General features: G+C 42.9%; 1 protein-coding gene across 12 annotated transcripts in view; it reads right to left on the bottom strand.

Moving 5' to 3' along the window:
* Nucleotides 1–22,834, bottom strand: part of myo18ab (myosin XVIIIA b) — a 149,984-nt gene that overhangs the window by 73,641 nt on the left and 53,509 nt on the right. For all 12 annotated transcript variants that reach the window (XM_084065291.1, XM_084065298.1, XM_084065299.1 and 9 more), the window contains 14 exons: nucleotides 21,359–21,535; nucleotides 19,935–20,145; nucleotides 18,499–18,641; nucleotides 17,421–17,521; nucleotides 16,540–16,603; nucleotides 16,059–16,203; nucleotides 10,444–10,614; nucleotides 9,976–10,066; nucleotides 8,745–8,937; nucleotides 7,856–7,942; nucleotides 4,700–4,841; nucleotides 4,097–4,256; nucleotides 3,197–3,383; nucleotides 2,678–2,885 (listed from right to left, as the gene is read on the bottom strand). In XM_084065291.1, the coding sequence (XP_083921417.1) occupies nucleotides 2,678–2,885; nucleotides 3,197–3,383; nucleotides 4,097–4,256; nucleotides 4,700–4,841; nucleotides 7,856–7,942; nucleotides 8,745–8,937; nucleotides 9,976–10,066; nucleotides 10,444–10,614; nucleotides 16,059–16,203; nucleotides 16,540–16,603; nucleotides 17,421–17,521; nucleotides 18,499–18,641; nucleotides 19,935–20,145; nucleotides 21,359–21,535 (2,080 nt within the window). The remainder of the gene's footprint in view (nucleotides 1–2,677; nucleotides 2,886–3,196; nucleotides 3,384–4,096; nucleotides 4,257–4,699; nucleotides 4,842–7,855; nucleotides 7,943–8,744; nucleotides 8,938–9,975; nucleotides 10,067–10,443; nucleotides 10,615–16,058; nucleotides 16,204–16,539; nucleotides 16,604–17,420; nucleotides 17,522–18,498; nucleotides 18,642–19,934; nucleotides 20,146–21,358; nucleotides 21,536–22,834) is intronic.

Raw genomic sequence — 22,834 nt, 5'->3', positions numbered from 1 at the left:
CGATTTTGATGACTTTAGACTTGCTTGACCAAATCAAAAATAGACTTGGACTTGCTTGGGACTTGAATGCCAAAGACTTGAGACTTGACTTGACTTGAACGCTAAAGACTTGAGACTTGACTTGACTTGAGCCCTCTTGACTTGAAAATTCAAGTCTTTTCAAGTCACTTTCAAGTCACTTTCAAGTCACTTAAGCAAGCCAAAAATGTTTAAAAAGTGTGCATCAACTATAATGTTATTAGTCAGAAATCCCGGCCGTCAGTGACACCTAGTGTAGTGTTGCCAAAGCTGCTTATTTACCCTAACCTTTGGACAAAATTTGGCAACACTGGCCCACATGTTGCACGTTACCAAACAAACAACACACCGGCTTCACTCCTGCCGTCGCTGCTGGAACTGAAGCCAGGTGGAATAAAATGTCAACTCCAGCAGTTATAGCTTTCCGTTTTAAAGATTACAAGGTGTAGACAAGACGAGAAAAGCAGTATGCAAGGCAAGACCTATTCACATTAACATTACTGCGTGCTAAGCGCAAACTATAACCAGTGGTGGAAAGTAACTAAGTACATTTATTCAAGTACTTTACCTAAGTACAATTTTGACTTATTTTTTACTTTACTGAAGTATTTGCAATTTTCAGTACTTTTACTTCTACATTATTTAGCAGACGCTTTTATCCAAAGCGACTTACAGTAAGTGCATTCAACATAGGTAGGGAACGAAACTACTAATCACCAGAAGTCTTAAGTGCATTTTCTGCAAAAACAAGCAACCAAGAGTATACCTAGCGCTAAGGTAAAAGTGCAATATATCAGCTACCTACTTCTACTCAACTACATATGAGAGGCAGATATTAGCCTACTTTTACTCCACTACAATTATTTGAAAACTTTAGGTACCAATTACTTTGTAGATTTTGGTTATTAATACAAAACATACATTGACCACTTCAGCGCTATATACATTTCCTCTTCTGCCCCGAATTTGAACGCGGTATCCAGTGCAAGTGCTGAAATTTCACAATCGTGATAATAGAGCCTGCCTGCTTGATCAGAGGATACACTGAATTTGTGTCAGATCCTGTGTCTAGGTGAGACATGGCCTTTGACATTATCTAAATGTCTCAATAGAAGAGCAGGGAGACAAAATACAACCACCCTCATTGTATAAGTTATATTGTAGTAACATACTCTACCATACATATTGTAATGACATTATATTCATTAAAAAGGGCCCTTTTGAACCCTGTCCTCAAGGAGGAAATTAAAAGTACAGTATCTGCGTTCTGTTGGCCTGGAAGAACCCATGTTTTAAAACAAATGCAAATTGTGAAAAATGCTCATGATTTATGTAAATCTTTACATATCTTGAATTAACATTTTGACTTGTTTGGGACTCGAAACAAAAAGTTAGGACTTGTTTGGGACTCGAAACAAAAGGTTAGGACTTGTTTGGGACTTGAAACAAAAGGTTAGGACTTGTGTGGGACTCGAACCAAAATGTCAAGGACTTGTGTGGGACTCGAAACAAAAAGCTGAGGACTTGGACTTGACTTGGGACTTGGCTGTGTTGACTTGGGCTTGACTCGGGACTTGAGAGCAAAGACTTGAGACTCGACTTGGACTTGCAACATAGGGACTTGGTCCCACCTCTGGAATCCTGACACTGTGCTAACTGTCAAAGTGTGTTATGGATAAAAGGGTGACTGGGAAAGAAACAAGCAAAAACAATACACTTCAAAAGCCTGAGGAGCAAAACGACTTAAAAGTCAAACTTGAAAAATGGAAATGCAACGCTGGGTCCTGTCAAGGTTATAGATTGTCCCTAAGCATGCGATAGTGAAAAACTAACCTTGCGTCACCAGGCTTTCCACCGCGGAGGAAAGCCTGGTATTCGTTTCCAAACTGGCCTGTGCGATCCGGTTTAGAAAAAAGGAAAAATATAATTGTGTCCCCGTGGTGGGTTCCAGTTGGCGTCGCAATTGTGTTTATTCCCCACATAATGCGAATCAATTAGTTTAGTTTCGCTAGTCGCACTACGAGTTAGAATACTAGATGGACATACCAAACGATTATTATACCAAAAGAAACAAAACGATTATACCAAACTAAACACATTTTAGACTAGGGGAATCATTTTGGAGGTGCACGGCACCAGAGGTTCCGGTCGTGGGTTCCGGCCGCCTGTAGAGCTGCCACGGTTACACATTTAAGTTGACGATTAATTGTCACTCAAATTCTTGCAATTAATGATTTAATTGTGTGTTTGGCATTGAACATTTGAACATATGAACACAATTTTAATGTCTGTTTCCTTCGTAATGCAAAATGGCGCAGGGCAGATATGACAAATAACTTAAATATACAAAGAAATGGTCGACATATTTAATAAATGTATACATGTAAAAATAGCAGAAATAGCTGATCTGCTATTTCTGTTTTTTTTTATATTTGAAAATGTGTGAACATTTTTCAACATGAAAACGATTGACGATTATACAAAAAGAATTGCGATTATCTCAAAGAATTGCGATTAGACGATTATGTAATGTAATAATTGTGACAGGCCTAGCCGCCTGATGATGTAAAGTTATTTCCGCTCCGACCGGATCAGAAACTCGAAAATGGTATTGATCCCAGGCTAGTGAAAAAACAAGTGCATCAAGGTGCTTTCTTACCTTGCCTGTAGATCCTCAATGCATCCAGCAGCTTGGAGCCGCGGAGCTGGGCCCTCAGCAGGTCCACGTCCAGTGTCATGAGGCCAGAGTCCGGGCTCTCTCCGTGGGCCACACGGGGCTCACCGCTAGACCCAACTGCCTCAGCAGTCGGCAGCAGGCAGTGGACAAAATGGACCCTGGACCGACGTACTGTGTCGATCAAAGCGTCCTGAACACATGCGGAGACAGGGAGGCGGGTGCGTTGTCAGGAAACAGTTTATCTTTCATTGTTATTGTGGCTTATGGTTTTCCCACAAGGGAAAAGGAGCCAGAAGTGAAAAATTCACCGCAAGATGAGAATGAATATTCAATCATTGCAACAAATTTAATGTGCATCCATTATGCATTGTCTGAGGTTTTATTATTCTCCCTGAGAGGACACACAATACAACAGCATCTCTCCCACAAACACAACCAAACTCATCTACAACAGATTTTGCCTCAATCCCACCACTCCTCCTCCTCCTCCCCTCTTCTCACCACTTGCAGTTTGATCTGGATGCAGAGGCTCTTCTTCTTCACTGCAGCCATGCCTGTAGTGAAGGTCTTCCTCATGCTTGTGGCTCGGCGCAGGGCCAGCTGGGAGCCTCCCTCCAGCCCAGCTATGGAGCCCGACAGCACGGTGGCCCCGCCAGATCTGCCTGCAAACAACCCGCTGATGTTCTTCCTGCGGAGGAGGGCGGGAGAGCAGTGGATGAGAGATGGAAACGAGGAGAAGAGCGGGAGGAAAGGAAACAGGAGCAGAGGAGAGGAGGAAAGGACAGAAAACATGGTTTTAATGCATGTGTGTTTCTACGCGTGCACGCGTGCCATTCTTTATCGGTGCGTCAAGCTGTGATTGATACTTCAATTATAGAGTACATGGAGCTAATCTGAATGTATTAGTAGCATATTGTGTTGTTTTGCGGCCCATATGTTGCTTGGTCTGCTCCCTGTTGCATGGCTCATTGTCCTGCCGGCTGCTCTCATCAAAGCAAGTTAACTTTTCCTAAATGCTCCTGGATGATTCTAGAGTTGTGTGGAATGCACTGCTACTGCATGTCACATGGGTATTGTACTAACGTATCAACTTAATATGAATTAATAACCTGTGTATTTCCACACTTGCATCATTGCTTTCTCTAACAACTCAATGATTCGGCCATTGTAAGAGTAAAAGCTCAGATATGTCCAATTGGATCTATCGGTGTGACAGCGAAGACCGATCTATCAATCTTGAATCAATCATTATAGTTCTTCGCACAGTCACGCAATTTTATTTTCAAACACACATGGTGCATGTACAGTACAAAGAAACATTCATGCAAGCAATGTTTTGCATGTACTTTGATTCACGTTCCATTAGTTACAATCTAAGTGAAACAGAGAGACTAGTCCTACTTCTGGGAGTCCTGCAGCAGGGTGGCAGCATTCTGTGTGGCTGGGTTGTGCTTGGCGTGGCTCAGCCAGCCCTGGGCGTCGTACTCCACCCAGTCCGTCCCGTGGCTGTGGCCCAGCAGGAAGTGATGTGGCTTGTCCCCTTTCAACAACAGACTGGGACCTGGAGGAAGAACGGGGGAAGGATGGAGGTTTTAAGGGGGAGTTATGAGGGAGACTGTGCCCACACACACACACACAAACACATTTAAGCGATTGCTATAATCGTCGGGAGAGAAGATAGGGATAAATAAGGAAAACGGTACGCAGGCTGCTACCACCAATAAAAAAATAAGTAAATAAAAATGTAAAATTGCCAGCTGCATCATTCATTTTTTAAATGGCCTGAGTTATTTTGAATATTTAAATTAAATTTAAAATAAATAAATAAGTGGGCAAAAAAGAAGACGAAAAAACCCCACTGATGTTCTTCCTGCGGTGAAGGGTGGGGAGCAGTGAATGAGAGATGACAACAAGGAGAAGGGCGTGTGGGAGAGGAAACATCAGAAGTAGAGGAGAGGAGGAAAGGACAGAAAACATGGTTTTAATGCATGTCCGACTCCTTACCCTTACTGTCTCCCTGTGAGGGACCGTAATAGCTGAACAGTCTCTCCAGCAGAGTCTCCTCTGAGCCCCCAGGCTGGACAGCCTCTTCCTCCATCAGCCACAGCAGACCCCGTGCCTCGTCCGTTCTGGCCAGGGTACGAACCTGAAACATGGACGGACAACCATAATACTGAGCTCTATAGGATGCATGCATGCATACATGCATGCATGCGCACACACGCATGCATATGCGCACATACACCATACACAACCACACAGCATAGCTAGCTAACATACTGTACAGGTGTGTTGCAATCACATTTTCACATAGTAGAAATGTATAGTCCCAGCCATTCACTCTGCCGTTCATTGTGCTTTTCATCCGTTCACCGACCACGATATCAACACAATGTAACACAGAACGAATGACTTTAAGTCTGTTTTTTTCTCTGTTGTATAATCAGACATAGCAGCGATGTGTTGTCAAAACAGACAGAAACTGAAGATGCACAAAGAGGCTTCTTAACAGTGTGGCATGGGATTTTAAAAGAATACTTTTCAACCATATTTCCATGTCTTTCTGGGTGGTAGCAGTGATCAATACATGGTGCTAAGATCATTAAAGCTCTCTGTATCACCATAGATGGACATCCTAAACGGCAGCTATTCTCCCCTCTGCCACCAGAGGCAATGACCTCAAGAACTTACCAAACCTTCACAGCGACTTTGCCTTTTCTTATCCAGTATAACATGCAATCAAAAATGTTTTTGCAAAGATCACGTTAATGTCATAAATTTGTCAGTGGAGTATTCCATTAAAGACTGAACTGCCGGATAAGGTTAGTTCAAATAAGGGTTGAGGAACTCCTGTGAATGCAGTATACTGCAGGGGGTGTATGGTTGAACCCATCCTCTTTTCTTCTTTTTTTTGGAGAATGTTGCAGGGAGGGCTCGCTCGGTGAGTGTGGGCCAAGTTGCTGAGCCGCCACTATTCAGAGTGCAGTGCAGGAACAAACCTCAATGGTGAGCTCTACAGAAATCAGTCAAATCATGAAGTACTAGTATGGCATTAGGATGTGTCAAGTAAAGAAAGGAGATGAGCCCTTAGCCATGAGCATCTCACTAAAGATCTGATATTAAAATGAAGAATACTCTTCAGGCCCAGTCAATCGCTTTTAAGCCACGTTCTCCAGTTTTCTCCTTCGGTAATTAATGATATTATTAGTCTTGCGATAGAGTGGCTTTGCCTCCCAATTTGCCACAGGGGTTCGTAAATCACTTTGTACTTGGCAGAGATGGGCTACTATAAGTAAATGGGATGACTTGTGCAAAGACTGGCTTTGACCAACACAAGAGTTAATTGACTTCAAGGCCTTCATCACTGAGGGGAAATAGATATATAATATAAAGTGTTTAATCATTGAGGTAGAACATGGGATTATTTTCAAAGATACAGTATTCAATGCAACACAAGTTCTGTTTTCCTTAAAGGGTCTTAAAGCTGCAATCTGTAACTTTTGTGATTCAAACTGTGATTAAAACACAGGTCTCCCAAATGAGAGACCAAATACAGCTCAGACAGGAGGAAATCTCCGCTTGGGGAGATATTGCACTTACTGTGTGAGCTTCAGGCAGCACTACAGTACATGTCAACCAGTACGTGTCCTACCCAACACCATGCTACTAGTACTAGGGAGACCACCACGGCAGATGCGCTAGTTATATTGTATTACCATATTCTACCATACAAAATGGTTAAAATTATGTTTTATTCATTGAAATAACTTCCGGATTGCAGCTTTAAAACAACTGCCATAGTGAGCAGAGCTGAATGTTGTCTGAAACGTGCACTTTGCCCTCCATATCTCTTTGGTTATTTTCTGGGTTTATGCATTTGTGCTTGGGTTGAGTCCTTGGCATGCTGCCCTTTACTTATTTGTTGGAGCTCAAGCACTGCTCGGCCTTGGGTCCTGATTTACCACACACAAACAAAATGCAGAAAGCATGCTCGTACACACACACTTACATACTATAAAGCAATGTTTATTTACTCTCGCATTTTCAATCAATTTCAACATGACCCCACCCGCATTTAATCTGAATTATAATACTTATTAATACTACTTTCTTGGGCCAGTACACATCAGTGTCAGGGATTTTGTGCATAGGCCAGGTGCCTCGCAAAGTCGTCTCATAAATAAACTTAATTGGATGGGTTTAGCAGTGAGGGAGAGAGGAATAAAAGGCATTCCGGCCTTACAAGAGCGGAAAGAATCAAAAACTTGACTGCAATTAATATCACTGATGTAGAATGAATTCAAAAAAAGGAAATGGAGCGAATCGGAAAAACAACAAGCTGTGATCACTGAATAGCGAGTTAATTGGAAGGAGGAAATCGACCTCATGTGGCGTATAAAGGGCAATTTGTTTGCTTGTGTCACAAACTCGAGTCAATTTCCATGCAAGATCTACAAAAAAAGGAGGTCACAGGAATATTCCCTGTGCAGCTCTGTTATACAGTATCTTCATCAAGACCATAAGTCAACTGCCAAACGCATGAACAATACACGCAAGGAAAAAAACTCCCAAACAGGATCCATGTAAATTAGAAATACTTCATCGCGGTTGTATGCCTCGAAACGAAGCAGTTTAAATCCGTGTCTGTAGACTCATACTGTATATGTAGTGAAGACTTTGATTGAATTTCATGTGTTTTACACTTCAAAATTGTAATCAGTTCATCCTTAAGTCGAAGTGGATTGAATGCATTCAACCAAATTGATACAGAATAAAGTCCCCCACACACTTTGGGGCGACTAAATGTATTCTAAATGTATAAATGTATATTATGTTTTGTGAATATTTTTAACTGTGGCGGATCTGTTATGGAATTTCTGTACTGTACCACTCGTCATAGGACATCCTAACGTCATAATAAAGTTAAGAATAATGTCGGGCGAAATTCTCCTTTAACATTTTGTAATAAAGATCAGTGCATTAAACGGAGCATTATGTTAGAAGTGGAACACAAGAACAGATACATCATTATAATCCTCAAATGGAGTCTTAACGACCCCTGTTGGAAAGGTGACAGCTATCCAAGTTAGTTTTACACCGAACATAAAACACACATTGACTAGAGGACGTCTCGTGAATTTCAGTGTTTTTTCTGCTTACCAGGGCTTGTGTTGAGGCTTGGTCAATAGCAGCTACAGACTGTGATGTACTGGGCTCTATGTCATCTAAAGCAAGCTCTATGTTTTCCTAGATGCAGGAGAACAAAGGGTTGGGTTAGTCATAGGGTTAAACAGTTACACTAGATCACATAGTCGTATACAGTAAAATCTTCAGTGTTCATTTTACTCTGAGAGTGCACAGATGGAATCAAATAGACCCGTTTGGTTCTATTAGTACACTTTCAGAGTAACAATTAGATAAATGAACACAGGGATTTTAATGTGTACAATGAAATTATCACATTTTGCAGTGTTTGCTGGAGATTGGGTTGTGTGAGTCTGCACATTAACATCCAAGACGACATTTCAGATTTTTTTTCCACAGATCTGTTATTTTGATTTGTAAATCGTGATAATAAAGACATGTTAATGACATTTCTAATCTATTTATTGACAGTATATTTAAAAAAGGAGGTAGAGTATAATGTAGGTGAATTTGGAGAGTGTGTGTGTGTGTCGCTCTATGAACACACTTGGTAGACAGACGGTATCAATATGTCCAGAGGTTCCCAGTCAGGGCGAAAGCCATTCATGAGCATGACAAAAGGAATAAAGGACGCTTTGTATTTGAATGCTTTGTGTACAAAGGAACCATCTGTCTTTTTATATGTAATGGGTTTGTGTAAAAGTGTGTGTGCACTGTGTGCGCAGGCTATGTGCACAATATGAATTTGACAGCCATGCCTCTGCAGGCTAGAGGAGTGTGTATTGTCTATGTATGTATTCTGCGTGTGTGTGTGTGTGTGTGTGTGTGTGTGTGTGTGTGTGTGTGTGTGTGTGTGTGTGTGTGTTCGGCATGAAGCCTATTTCTGCAGTCTGTCTGTCTGCACCTCCTTGTATCTCTCCAGCTCCTGGACAAAGGTGCGCTCATGGAAGAGGGTCTGTAGCCTCTCCTGGGCGTAGTTGTGGCACAGCTCCTCGAAAGTGGCACCTCGCTGGCGTCGTGCAATACGCGGGTTCTGGAAGCCCGGAGTGTCCACGATCAGCAGAGAGCACAGAGAGTGCTGGCTTGACTTCAAGGCCCTGGGAGACACCATGTACCCATGGGAAAAGAAAGGGAGAAAAGAAAGAAAGAAGTGAAGGTTTTAACCCATTAAGACCTGAGGCCGATTAAAACATTTTGTTTCTAAATCCTAACGCTTCAAAAAATATATGTACCGGTATTCAAAGATTTTCACAATTTTTCCAAAATAGCAGATCTACAAGCTCATAGCGCGGCACTCGGTGCCGCGCTATGAGCTTGTATATCTGCTATTTTTGAATAGCCAAATAAATCTAAAAATGACACAGACGCGTTCCCGGTCTTAATGGGTTAAAATGAGACTATTGTGTACATATTTTTCTTTTTGATTATTATTATTATGTTTTTGCATAGTATTGTATATTAGTCTGTCATGAAATGTTTCGATGAATTGAATACACGGGACCCCAATGGATACAAGCCATTGTTTTCTTGGGTTTCATCTTTTTAGCAGACCATGTATAGAACTGTACGTTCTGTGCTTTTTTGCAAACTATTAATAAAGTATCCAATCAATCAATAAATCAAATGTTTTATTTAAAGATATTTTTAACAGAATTTCAGCCCCATGAGGCAGCAAAGTGAAGAGCGACAGAAACGATCGGATGCAGAGAGGGATGACATGGAGGGATGACATGGAGGACCTGAGCTGCATTTCAATGCAGGACATCACAATTATGCGGTGCATGCATTAACTGCCGCTTGAGCCAGCAGGGTGCCCAGTTGAAACATTTTTGTTCAACCAATCATTGAATAGATTACCACTGAAGCAAAAAGCAGGTGAAGGGCATGGGCTATTTAGCCACTATTAGCTTGCTGTAGCGTGCACTATGGTGTCCCCATGGGAGAGTGAGGGAAGGCTGAAGGGAGACGTGACTGAAAGACTAATAATCTAAAAATCTAAAAACCTGGACGGATGTTATGTCACATCTTCAACTTGAACTTATTTTACGTAATTGTAATATATATAGAGCATGTGTGAGAACACACACACACACACACACACACACACACACACACACACACACACACACACCCACCTGTTAACCAGAGAGATGACCAATGTGAAGAGCTCCGAGTACAGGCCTGATGCCATGGCCTCCAAACACTCCAAAGCTGTTATCTTAGGACCTGAGAGAGAGACAGGGAGATGGAAAAACAGACAGACAGACAGACAGACAGAGGAACAGAGAGAGAGAGACAAGAGGCAGAAAGTGAAAGAGAGACAGAGGGACAGAGAGAGAGAGAGAACGAGATAAGAGATACACAAAGGGTGACCGAGAGTGTGTGACAGCAAGGAGAGAGAAAAGACAAGAGAAGCAAAGTGCGAGAGAGAAAACATTAATCAGGAGACAACGCAGAATGAGAAAGAGAAGACGACAAGCAACTATTTCCATTCAGACAGAGTCTGACCAACAATTAACGTTCTCCATAATTAACCTAAACCCAGGTGAACCCACAATAAATCCCTCATATAGAGACCCTCGTCTCTGGTGGCCGTCTCTCACCTGATCCATCGCCTTGGCCGGCCTCGTCAGGGCCTCCTCTGAAAGAGGTGGAGCGCTGGAGGCCTTTGACCTGGTGCTTGAAGATGGAGGAGGACAGCTCCTCTAGGGTGCAGCCCAGGAGGTAAGCAGCCTTCTGAGCCCACTCGTGACGGGCAAACTGCTTGCGGCCCGCTGCAGCATTGAAGTGGAGGAGAGGAGAGGTTAGCAGGGATCTACTGTAGTTAAATGAAAACAGGTTTAAAATGGACAGGCCAACACAATTAAGGTGTCTTGGACAGAAGAGATTCTACAACATCTTGGTGCAACACCAGGAGTCTGTGCTGGTCTATGAGTGGCAGTGGCAATAAGAGGGTGTACAATACAGTATGTTATAGTCCATGTTAGTATAGCACCAGAGTAGTATGGCCTTTAGTAGAAGTTAATAAGAAATCTGCAAATCTCTCACCCAGTGTATTAAAGTACAGTATGAAACCAAGATGACATCACACTACAAAGTGTGGAAGCCGCGACAAAGTGTGACTTTGGTTCTGGGAGCTCTGCGGTGGCAGCTGCATTCAGCGAACGCATCTGAACAAAGAAGTGTTGAGACACAAGAACTAAAGCCACCCAGGATTTGACTGCTAAGCAGTGTTGTTTCACCACTACTGATTTGCAGTCTGTCTGGGCGCGCGTGCGTGTGTACGTGTACGTGTGTCTGTATTGAAGATGTGCTCCAACTGGATTGGAGGCTGTTCAACGCCACAGAATCAGAACTGAATGAGGCGACATGGCCGCCTGTGTAACAAACCAATGGAACGGAAAAACTGAAACAGAGCCAAATGAATCAACAGCACACCCTGTTATGCAGGGTTCATCTGGGTATGCGGGGTGGACAGGGAGAGTAACTAAACAGATAAACTTTAACAGACATGGGGAAGAAAACTGAATAGACTAGATAAACGGAACTGAACAAGCTTCTCTTTGAGTTTGAGGCTGCCTTGTACTGCGACAGCAGCAAGGGAGCGGAAACTGGTAGACGTGGGAGAGACATCAAACGGAGAGCTTTAAAAAAGGGACAACAAACTTTCTGATCCCCATGACTCTCATCTCACAGAAAAAGAGAATGAGGAGGAGGTGGAGGAGGAGGACAGCGAGGAGGAGGGGGAAGAGGAATTGTCAGGAGGCAAAGAGAGAAGACGACAAGACAAAGGGAAGGAGACAGGAGATGAGGAAAGTGGTGGAAAAGACAATAAAAATGCTAATGACTTAAGGTCTGTGAGGAACGATAGAGGCATTAAGAGAGAAGAAATAAGGGGGGGGGGTAAGTAAAAAAAAAACAACGGTGCAGAACAACTGTTGTTTTGCTGTTCTTTTCATTACCTTCATCCTCCTCTGCGTTTGATAGGGCGCAGCATGCAAACATGCAAGTAGAGAGAGGGGGTTAGAAAACACAATTCATGTATGCACCGGTTCACATTTACTGGAAACAAACAAACAAACAAAAACAACACAGACATAATGCGTTGAAACAACACAGGTATCCCAGCATGCTTTGGAAGCGCAAGCTGAGGAGCCCACCGTGTCAGTGTGTGGATGACACAACATTGTTTCTAAAGAACAGAGGAAAGGGCGTGGCCAGCTCTGGTCCTGCCAGCTGGGAACGTGTGTGTACGTGTGTCCATTATGATTAAATAAGTTATGGTTCACTGGTCGCCTTGGGGACCATAAGGTTCAGCTCTGAGGCTCAGTGTTTTGCTCAAGGGCACTGTATGTTTTCGAAGGAGTATGTTTCGAAGTTGTCTCTTGATGTGGTAGGACAGTGATTCTCAACCATTTTAATTTCAAGGACCCCCAGTTTGACATGCATTAGGCTACAGACCCCCATTTAATGGCATTTATACCTCTGGGACCCCAATTCACATTGTAAAACCAATGTTAATTTAACTCTGAGACTGTACAAATGGAACCAAATGGACCCGTTAGGGTCCATTTGGTTCCATTTGTACAGTCTCAGAGTTACAGACCCATAAGGGTCCATTTGGTTCCTGTCCATCATTTAGCTGGGGACCCCCTGGAACCCCCTCAAGTACCCCTGGGGGTCCCCGGACCCCACTTTGAGAACCAATGTGGTAGGAAACCCATGTAACATGGAGAGAACATGCAAACTCCATACAGAAAGGCCACGTCAGGTTGAAACCAAAGACCTTCTTGCTGTGAGACGACAACAGTGCTAAGCACTGATCCATCACAATGCTTCAAGAAGTTCAATTTGGACTAATGTAATACCTTACAATAAGGCGGCTCACACACTTTGTGTGTGTTTACACAGAAAATGTGTGAGCCAACTGTGTGTGAGTTCGCCAGGACCACCAGAGATGCTCACCTCCACTCTGAAGAGAAAATCAGTGTTTGTTCAGACGGACTAGCAACATGGCCGCTATGACCCATACTGTTGTTCAGTACAAAGTCTTTATGCGCTCGAACTCGTACAGAGAAAGATCGCATCAAAGTCTGAAGTGGAACCACATCCTGTGAAACATCCTTTTCTTCTTGTTGCCGTGGCAGCCAGGCATGCTGCTGTGTGGCTTTGGAGTCAAACGACAAGTCTGACCCCTACTGGCAGGTGAAAACATGGTTCAAAGTCAACTCCACTCAACTCATGTTTATTGCCGCTGAAGGGTGGAAACCTTGTATGTTCACAACTGTTACTTTTCAGAAAATGGGAAAAAAATAACCTGTGCTTCAATGGATCCACTGTAGGTATTATTTAGTAAAGCACCTATTAATAATTACCATTGGTTCAGTATTCATAAAACCTACAGAGAGGCTTAACCACATTCACTTTAAACATTAAAAAATAGGATACTAATTTAAGGGGGGAAAAAACATAAAAAGTTGAAATATGGAAATACAAGGTTTCTGCCCAACAGCAACGTTATGTGGCTGCAGCCTAAATGGACATGACTGCCCTTATTTTTAAAGACACATACACTTGATATGTGTTCCTACAGTAATTCATGAAAAGTTGTGTTATTTTGAACACCAGCATATTCTTATCAAGTCTTGAACCAGTCAGGTGAGGCACAGGGAATGAATGTCTAGCAGTATAATGCAACCCAGAGTTGAGTGGTGCAGCAGATTGAGAAGGAGAGTGAGGACAGAAAGAGAATCAAATAAACCATACACATTCTTGTCCCCCCCCCCCCCCACACACACACACACACACACTCAGTTCCCAAAAGAGCACAGTGGATGTGTATTACATACACACAAATAAAAAAGACAACTGTTCTCTCCCTCGACCACACATACACATGCAAAGAACATTTAATTATCTCTCCTTCACACACACACACACACACACACACACACACACACACACACACACACACACACACACACACACACACACACACACACACACACACACACACACACACACACACACACACACACACACACACACACACACACACACACACACACACACACACACGCTGGAGATGAGCTTTGGCCTGCGGTGCAATGATTAAAAAGTTCATTACCGCTTTCATCTAGGTCTGTGACTGCAGAAAGGGAGAGGCATATCACAGTACCGTGAATAACATTTGCTAGCAACGACCTATCTGTCTTCATTAGCGATAGATGGGAAAATATGTCTACCACTGCATTTACAGCCGCCCCATTCCCTCTACCCCAAATAGAATTAAAACTTCTCAGGAGCCCTCGGTTGTTCCAGGCTCTTTTGTATTGAGGCAGAAGGACAATTTCCTCTCGACAGGCCTAATGAATGGCTGGGCGGGCTCGCCGGTTCTTGGTGTCTTTGAACCACTTATTTAATTAAGGAGCCCGCAGCAGAATGAGAGCCAAATGGATTTTCAGATGCACGCGTGCTTCCTCTGGCCATTTCTTCCTGATCGCAAAAAAGAAATATAATACTTGCACGGCTGTGCAATGAAAAGGCAGTGAGGTTTGTTGTCATCCTTCATTTTGTAATAATAGGTGAATCCATTGGCCCCTATATAATCCACCCTGTAAAGATAACGCACACACCGAGGCTCTTTGAACGCCCGCTAATAAAGGACTAATGTGCTCAAATGAGAGCCGGTGCGGGGGACGTGTGGGTCGCTTTGCTCTGCTGCTTCCAGTCAGTCAGGTTATGGGGAAATAAGGGCACTAGGAGATACCTTGAACCTGTGCGAGGAACAAACCACAAGAGGATTCCACTTGATTTAATTCTATAGAAGTCATGTGGTTTGTTGGTTTACTCCATTGTACAATTTAAAAGGAGGTCGCACAGCTCATAGCCACAATGCAAAAACTGTTATTTTAAAAGGGTAACCAAAGTTTTGACAATGACAAATTCCTCAGGGTTTTCAAAAAACCTGGAGGAAGACAATTGTTGTAGAAACATTGGTTATCCTTATAGATTAAAAAGATGTTTTTCATCGTGGCTATGAGCTGTGCGACCTCCTTCTTTTAAACAGTCGTGTATCCTCTGTGGTCAGCCCCTCCTCAACATTGCAGTGCGCTCCTACTCCCGTTTACTCCAGTCTACTAGCACAACCTCTTAACACAGACAATACAGCACATATATACACATCTAACTTGCAACACAGACAGTTGACGAAGCAAAGGTAATGTTATGTCATGTTAGCTCACTACCCATAATGCATTAACCCATTTAAACCAGGAAAGCATCTGTGTCATTTTTGAATTTTGCATTGGCTATTAAAAAATCACACCTGTGTGAAGGTAGCGGCGCCTTTGAAATATTTTGTCATAGATATGTGTTTCTACTAGAGAAACAATATTAAATCTCTGTAAATTTATTTCAAGGCTTCCAGTGGCACTAAATAGTGCCATTGGAAGCGAATCACCAAATGCATTCCAAGGTAAGTGGCAAAAACCGATCTGTCATAGCTGATAGAGTGGGTACCTAAAAAATAAACTTTGTGTGTGCGTGTGTATAAATGTGGTACCAGAAAGATATGTATGTGTTATGAAATAATCTATACAATTTATAAGCCGTACCCAGAGTGTTTATGTTCCAGACTTTTACAGTTTATATAAACCATCTAATTTTGACATCATAGTGATGTCATGAATAGTAACATAGTGATGTCATGAATAGTGACCAATCAGAATGTTGACGGACCTGACCAATCAGAACGTTGACGGACCTGACCAATCAGAACGTTGACGGACCTGACCAATCAGAACCTTGGCGAGCCTGACCAATCAGAACGTTGACGGACCTGACCAATCAGAACCTTGGCGAGCCTGACCAATCAGAACGTTGACGGACCTGACCAATCAGAACCTTGGCGAGCCTGACCAATCAGAACGTTGACGCAAAAGCCAGGTATAGAGGGCTAATATCCGCTCTATACCTAAAGGTATAGAGCGGCTAGCGCCGCTAAAAATAGCAGATATACAAGCTCACAGCGCTTCACTTCGTGCCGCAAGCTTGTACATCTGCTATTTTTGAAAAATCTGTTAAGTGTGAGAACTACTGATTTAGAAGGCATTTGTAGAATCGGCCTCAGGTCTTAATGGGTTAATGCATAGGATCTCAATTCCAAAATTGTGGTCGAGTATAGAGTCAATCAGATGTCCTGGGGGGCGCTGGATACCTTTAGTGGCCCCTGCGGCTCCCAGGTGGTAGATGGCCCCCAGGACCAGCCAGAGGGCCTTCTGCTCCTCGACAGAGATGCCCAGCACCTTCATGGCTGCCTGCAGCTTGGTGAACTGCTGAGAGGCCCGCTGCTTGTCCTCAGGCTGAAGGAGGAAGAGACAAAAGAGGGATCAGAGAGAGAAGGTAGAAGAGACATTATTTTATTTTTTAAAGAGGAGAGAGTGCAGATGAGGGGGGTGGAAGGAAGGAGGGAGATGAAGAAATTGTGTAATGACGATTTAACTATTCAAACAGCACGTGTTTTACATTACTTTACAATTACAATTCAGACAAACAGAGACACCAATGCATACAGCACAAACATCACGCTGTGCACACAAGACACGCCATAGCTAGTAATTATACGCCAACCCGCATTACACAACAACATAGCGAGCCCACTGAGTGGAGAGACCCTTCATGCAGTCTTCTGAAATTACCTTGGACTGAGGCAGGATCCCAAAAGCACTGTTCTCTGCAAAGTGGTTAAAGTGCAGCTCCGTTCTGTGGGAGGAGAGGAGGAGAGAAGAGAGAGAATGAATGGGTGAAATGACATGAAATGACAGACTGCTCCAACACAAGGTCGATAAATGAGACAGAGTGATAAAGGCTGCTACTATATGTCCAACCACGCCAGCTTACACCCCCCCCCCCCCTTACTGGCAGCCGCTCAGACAGAGCCAAATGTTCACACACAAGACGCTTGACTAAGACAAAGGTTGTCGAGTACCAAACTGTACATTGTATTTGTTATATTCTCTTGTACTGTTTTACGGCCCCATTGTAGTTTAAGACCCAGAGCTTATTGTGACGTCATAGGTTCAAATCCCAGTTAAGACCAGCATCTTAACGTCACCTGTGTCTATTCATTGTACTATCTAATAAAGCAGACATCCTCTAAAACATATATATTTTAAAACCTTGTCTTTGGTCTGGCCTGCCTCAGGCATCAGGCACGCTACAATGAACGTGAAAATACAACAGAATGACAACAATGTTGTTTATCAATTAGGCTGATGAAATGAAATATTCTGCTTAGGCTAACTGATTGCTTTTTGATTGCTTTTTAGCATGCACGCCTGAAGTTAGACTTCTGCAGCGATAAGTAAATAAATATCAAGGGATATGTTGTTTATATTGACATTCAAGTTTTTTATCAGCTAACTTAATGATGAGACCTGAAAATCAACACACAGTGAAAATGTTCAAGAACTTCTAGAGGTTTTATTTGTTGCTCATGCACAGTATTTTAGCACCTCTTACAGAGTTGTTTTTTGTTTGTATATGCAGAAATAGTGCTGTATGAAGATAGTAGAGTCACCTGAGAGTGCTGTCAGCTCCAGCCATCATGTAGTAGAAGACGTTGAACGTGGACTCAGCTTCTGGTCGCTTGGTTACCCTCAGCTTCTCCAACAACATTGTCTGAGAGACACAAAGACACAAAGCATCAGCAAGTTCAAAGACATTTTACTACTAGTTATAGTTTATATCATTGTAGTTATAACATGATATGGTTATAATTAAATATAAGATCAATTTGATCACGTCTATGTGACCTGGTTAATTTTCTAAGAGATATTGGGAGAGCTCTGCGACATTAAATTAACACTAAATGTAACTATATTGAATACTTTTTACGGCCTGGAAATTGGGAAAAATAATTTAAGACATTGCAAAGGTCCATACCGTTATCAGTATATGTCACTGTCTATTCGCAGTTTGGGGCATAATCGTATGTAAACATGGCTTTACTTTTAGATTTCGCGTTTGTTTACATTTTCTACAAAATCAATAAAACGTTACTTAACCGAACTTACTTGCCCAAGCATCATTGCATGGTTTAATAAATCGTGGACATTTGGAGGTTAGGGTTAAATCAATCTTTTCTCCATGCACTACTTTCAAACTTACTGTTCAATTAAATCCACACTTTGAAATGAATTAAACGAGAATGAAAATTTGACCATAAATAACCTGCACCATTTAGTGTGCTGGATTACAAGTCCAAGTTCCTGCAAGTTGATTTTCATGCACAGAAATGCATGGAATCCAGTGTCTTCCTTGAAAAAGCGGTCGGCAGTAAGGTACCTTGTAGTGTGATTCGTAGTTAATAGGCTTAACATGTCAGACCACCGGTATGGTCCTTTAAGACTTATTCATGAACTGCAGCCACAATGAAAAAATGACCATCAAATCTCAAAATGTGTGTGTGTGTGTGTGTGTGTGTGTGTGTGTGTGTGTGTGTGTGTGTGTGTGTGTGTGTGTGTGTGTGTCTTTGTGTGTGTGTGTGTGTGTGTGTGTGTGTGTGTGTGTGTGTGTGTGTGTGTGTGTGTGTGTGTGTGTGTGTGTGTGTGTGTGTGTGTGTGTGTGTGTGTGTGTGTGTGTGTGTGCGCGTGTACCTGTATGGAAGCAGACGCCACCTGTCCAGCCTGGTCGAAATCCAGGGACACGATGTGTGAGAAGCGGCTGCCGTTGGTGTTCATGGAGGTGGAACTGTTCCCAAAAGCCTCCAGAATGGTGTATACCGCCTGCCACTTCTCCGCTGAGAAGGACAGGACACAAGCATGGTTTCAACCTCTAAAACAAACTCATTAATATCAGTGGGCAATGGACGGCATCAGCGGCTACATCATTGATAATACAATGTCTATGGCCAGGGAATTAGGATAGACAGATTTCAACAATATCTATATTTTGAAGGTAGAAATGTGTATTATACAACTACTGATCAAAGTACTGTGTATGTTGTTTTGCTGCTGGCATTATGGGGTGAAAAACACTACAGCAGATCTACAAGCTCACAATGTGTCATTTTCACGATGGATACAAGAGTGCCTTGAGATTATGACTTGTCATTGGTGTGGCTTGGGCAGAAAAGGTTTGAAAACCACTCTTGTACTAGAACTGGGTTCAACAGATGTGCAGCAGATAAAATCTCTTCTCTGTTTCACGGTCCGATGTGTAAATGCTGGAATGCTAAATGCTAGAGCTCTGTTTAGCCTATTACAGCTTAACAGGAGAGCTGGGGTGCCTTGATAAGCTTGGATAATTAGCCCCTTTCCTCTTCAGGGCTTCATTAGTGGGCTCCCCTCATCCATCACATGCATGCAGAGCCACACAAACATAAACATAAACACAAACACACTCTAGCATGAACATATTGGCACACAAACATAAAACATAAACGTACACCTTAGCATAAACAAGCCCAAACTACATTTCTGTAAAATGTGGCAAGAAAATTGGAGCCTTAACCCAGGACTCTTCCATCTCTTTAACCATACGAACCCTAAGTGTCCCTATTCTGGGGGGCGAACATTTGGCTAAAATATCAGATCTACAAGCTCACAATGTGTCACGTTGTGAAGTGTTGTGAGCTTGTAGATCGGCTATATTTGGCAAAGATATTTGCCGTAGAGGGGAATGTGTGGAATGTGGAATCCCTCCGCAGTGGAAAGAAACAGTAGTGGTGATCAATTTGCGTACGACAAAAACAAATCCAGTTAGTTCCCATCGCCGCTCTCACTCAATAATAACACATTTCTACTTTGCCACCTGCCGTCTACATTTTCATGTCAATAACCCCCATATGTATATGCATATGATTAGGCCATTAGTTCCAATTGAAATGATTTTGTGCCAGGGACCCCCATAATTATAGATTTAGTACAGAATTGTCTACCTATACTGTAGGTTGGAGAATAACAGGGGAGAGAGTGAAACCTATGATCTGAATAGTCATTATAAATTCTTGGTCGAACTTCTAGCTGGTGAAATAATAGTGAAATTCTTTCTTAATGTCTCTCTCTGACTCTGCTCTTCCCGGGGGGCTCACCTGAGAAGATCTTGCCGGTGCTGCCGGCGATGGAGACCAGGTACTGTACCAGGTGTTGGCAGTTAGTGGTTTTTCCGCTGCCGGACTTGCCCAGCAGCACAACGGACTGGTCCTGACGTGTGGTCAGCAGGTTGCGGTACGCGGACTGTGCCACAGCATAGATGTGAGGTGCCGTGTCCTCACGCCTGCAGCCCTTAAACATGTGCATCACCTGAACATGATAGAACACCGAGAACGACAGAAAAACAGACAGAGGGGTGGACAGAGACAGACAGAAATACATAAAAGTTTGCATAGAGAAATAAAAAGAGAGACATACCCAGTAGAATCATTAGTTTGTGAAACAGGAAGCCGATTGCATCAGCACAGCTGACAATCTATGTCTGACTATCAGTGATTAAACATGTCCACAATATGAGCCTTAAGCTAGAGCATGTGTAATTTGTAATAGAGAGATTTTGTGTGTGCATACGTGTGTGTGCGCGCGCGCGCGTGTGTGTGTGTCTTCCGAGGTCTAAGTGTGTGTGTGCGTGTGTGTGTGTGTGTGTGTCTTCCGAGGTCTAATAAAGAGTCATTTCATTGTGAGCTGAGTAGATGTTACAGGCCTCATGCCTCCGGGAACCAAACCCTCTAAATCTCATTAGGCTAATTGGATTTCATTGTCATTTTCTGGACCTGAGCACAGAGGCCATGCCTATCTCCTCTGTCATCTCTCCTCTTTTAATTAACAAGTCTTTCACTGCTAAACACTGAGGAGAGAAATCCTCTGTGGGAGTCAGAGGGCAGAAGGGGCACAGCATATACGGAGGAATAGTAAGTGTGTGTGTGTGTGTGTGTGTGTGTGTGTGTGTGTGTGTGTGTGTGTGTGTGTGTGTGTGTGTGTGTGTGTGTGTGTGTGTGTGTGTGTGTGTGTGTGTGTGTGTGTGTGTGTGTGTGTGTAATCCACATCATCTGTAATAACTACCTGATATTTAAAATTATTGTATTGTAAATGTTGAGCACGATTGGCTCAGCCTCAAATACATGTGGTTTTGTTTTTTCAAAATAAATGACAGACTCAGACTGACCAATACTAATGGCTCTGGAAACATCAGCTGATATACCAATACTGAAGCTACGCTTTAACCACTTAGAGCCTGGCGTCCCCAGTTTCACTGCATGACACCATCATACTACAAAGTATAAAATAAGTTGTACAATGTAAAGTACGTCAAATAGAGAAAATAGCTCATCTGCAAGCTCACAACCCATTGCAACGTGCGTGTTTAGATCTGCTATTTTTTCCGAATGTTTGCCCGATGTTTATCCATTTTTGCCAAATCAGTATATTTGTAACTTGCATAGTTAAATTTTGTCTGGTGTGTGAGTTTATCTGCGTGTGTGTGTGTGTGTGCGCGCGCACACGTGCGCGTGCATGCCGTCACCTTCTCAGAGTACATGGATGGAGCGCTGAGGGGGTTGATGACCACCATGTTGGGGCCAGCGTGGGTGTGGATAAGGTTTCCTCCATAGCGCTGTCTCAGGGAGTGCATGACGCTGGACTCATTCAGGTAGAGCAAAGAGGCCAGGTCCTCAGAGCGGTCGTACGACGGCGGGTTTGCCTGAACACAACAAGACATATCAATAACAAACACAGCCAAGGCTGGCTGAGAGAAATTACTTTAGGGTCAACATCGTGTTGGACACAGCACATGCACACACCATGCCAATAGCATAGCTATTAACTATACAGAACTCATTGAAATGTTGACCCTTTAAAGGGTTTTCTATATATCCTCCCTGTTGTTGTTTTGGACATTAATGTGATCAGATAACATTAGCTGAATTGATTAGGCTATTTGGCTGAGACTAAACCCTTGAGTGCACAAACGGAAAGAAGACGAATGCCGTCTCTAGAAAAACATTAACGCTTCACTATTCAATTTCGTTGACAAAAAAAAGCTTATGATCAATATGAGACTGTTAGACCCTCTGTAACATCAACCATATGGAAGGAACAGCAATGCTAAATTAAAAACATAAAAACCACACGCCTCCCTAATAGTAGTACAGGGTTATCGGTGTGCCAGCTATCTGATCTTTCAACCTGTCCAGGGAAAAACCTCAGGGACCATTACTTGAGGTTTATGGCATGGTCCTGTCATTTCAGGGGCCATTAGTTGAAGTAACATGATCATTCTGCCTGGGTCCAGATATTTCAGTTTCAACAGGACAACAAGGGTTATCTTAGCAGTAGTAGGGCCAGGTGTTGTGACTTAAGGAATTTATGGGCCAAACATCAATATTCAATGTAATATTCATATGTATGTTTTAGATGTCGTTATTTACTGAAATAAGACTTCTGGGACAAGAGAATGCGAAGAGAGAACTTGGGTGAATTATTTTCCTTTTGAAAGATACAATGAAATGAGAATTAAAATACTTTCAATTTCTCAATACTGGATTCTTCCCACGGGATACCATATTTCCCAGGCCCTACGCAACAGCAAACACAGCAGGAGGTTGGGAGAGAAGATTAGTATGCAGCGATGTAATGTGCCACCAGAAATATCCCTTGTGCCAAGTACTTGATGCAATTAAAGCAGATGTCCTCACCCCCCCCCCCCCATCCATACCCGTCCAGGCTCCAAGTTTGCACTTCCTTAATCAAACAGATGCTTCAAACATTTGATTAGCTGCCGCCGACCTTGACGCCACAAAGTCACCCTTATCGCCGCCATCTGATGAGAATCGAACGACTTTGCTTGTCGGTGGTAGGGAGCGGCCTAGCGTTCTTTATGTCTGTCCCTCTGCTGTCAAATCGGACGACCTCCAGTCAAGGTCTGTGAGACAGCATGAGTGATGGCATGCTTGTTTTGTGCCAAGAAGCAGGTTTTTCAAAAAGTCCCTATGTCAGATCA

This window comes from Gymnoscopelus microlampas (genome assembly GCF_963454915.1).
Source record: "Gymnoscopelus microlampas genome assembly, chromosome: 8".
NCBI classification, from domain to species: domain Eukaryota; kingdom Metazoa; phylum Chordata; class Actinopteri; order Myctophiformes; family Myctophidae; genus Gymnoscopelus; species Gymnoscopelus microlampas.
Note: the sequence above shows the minus strand (reverse complement) of the source record. Positions and strands in the feature narration are given on the sequence as shown.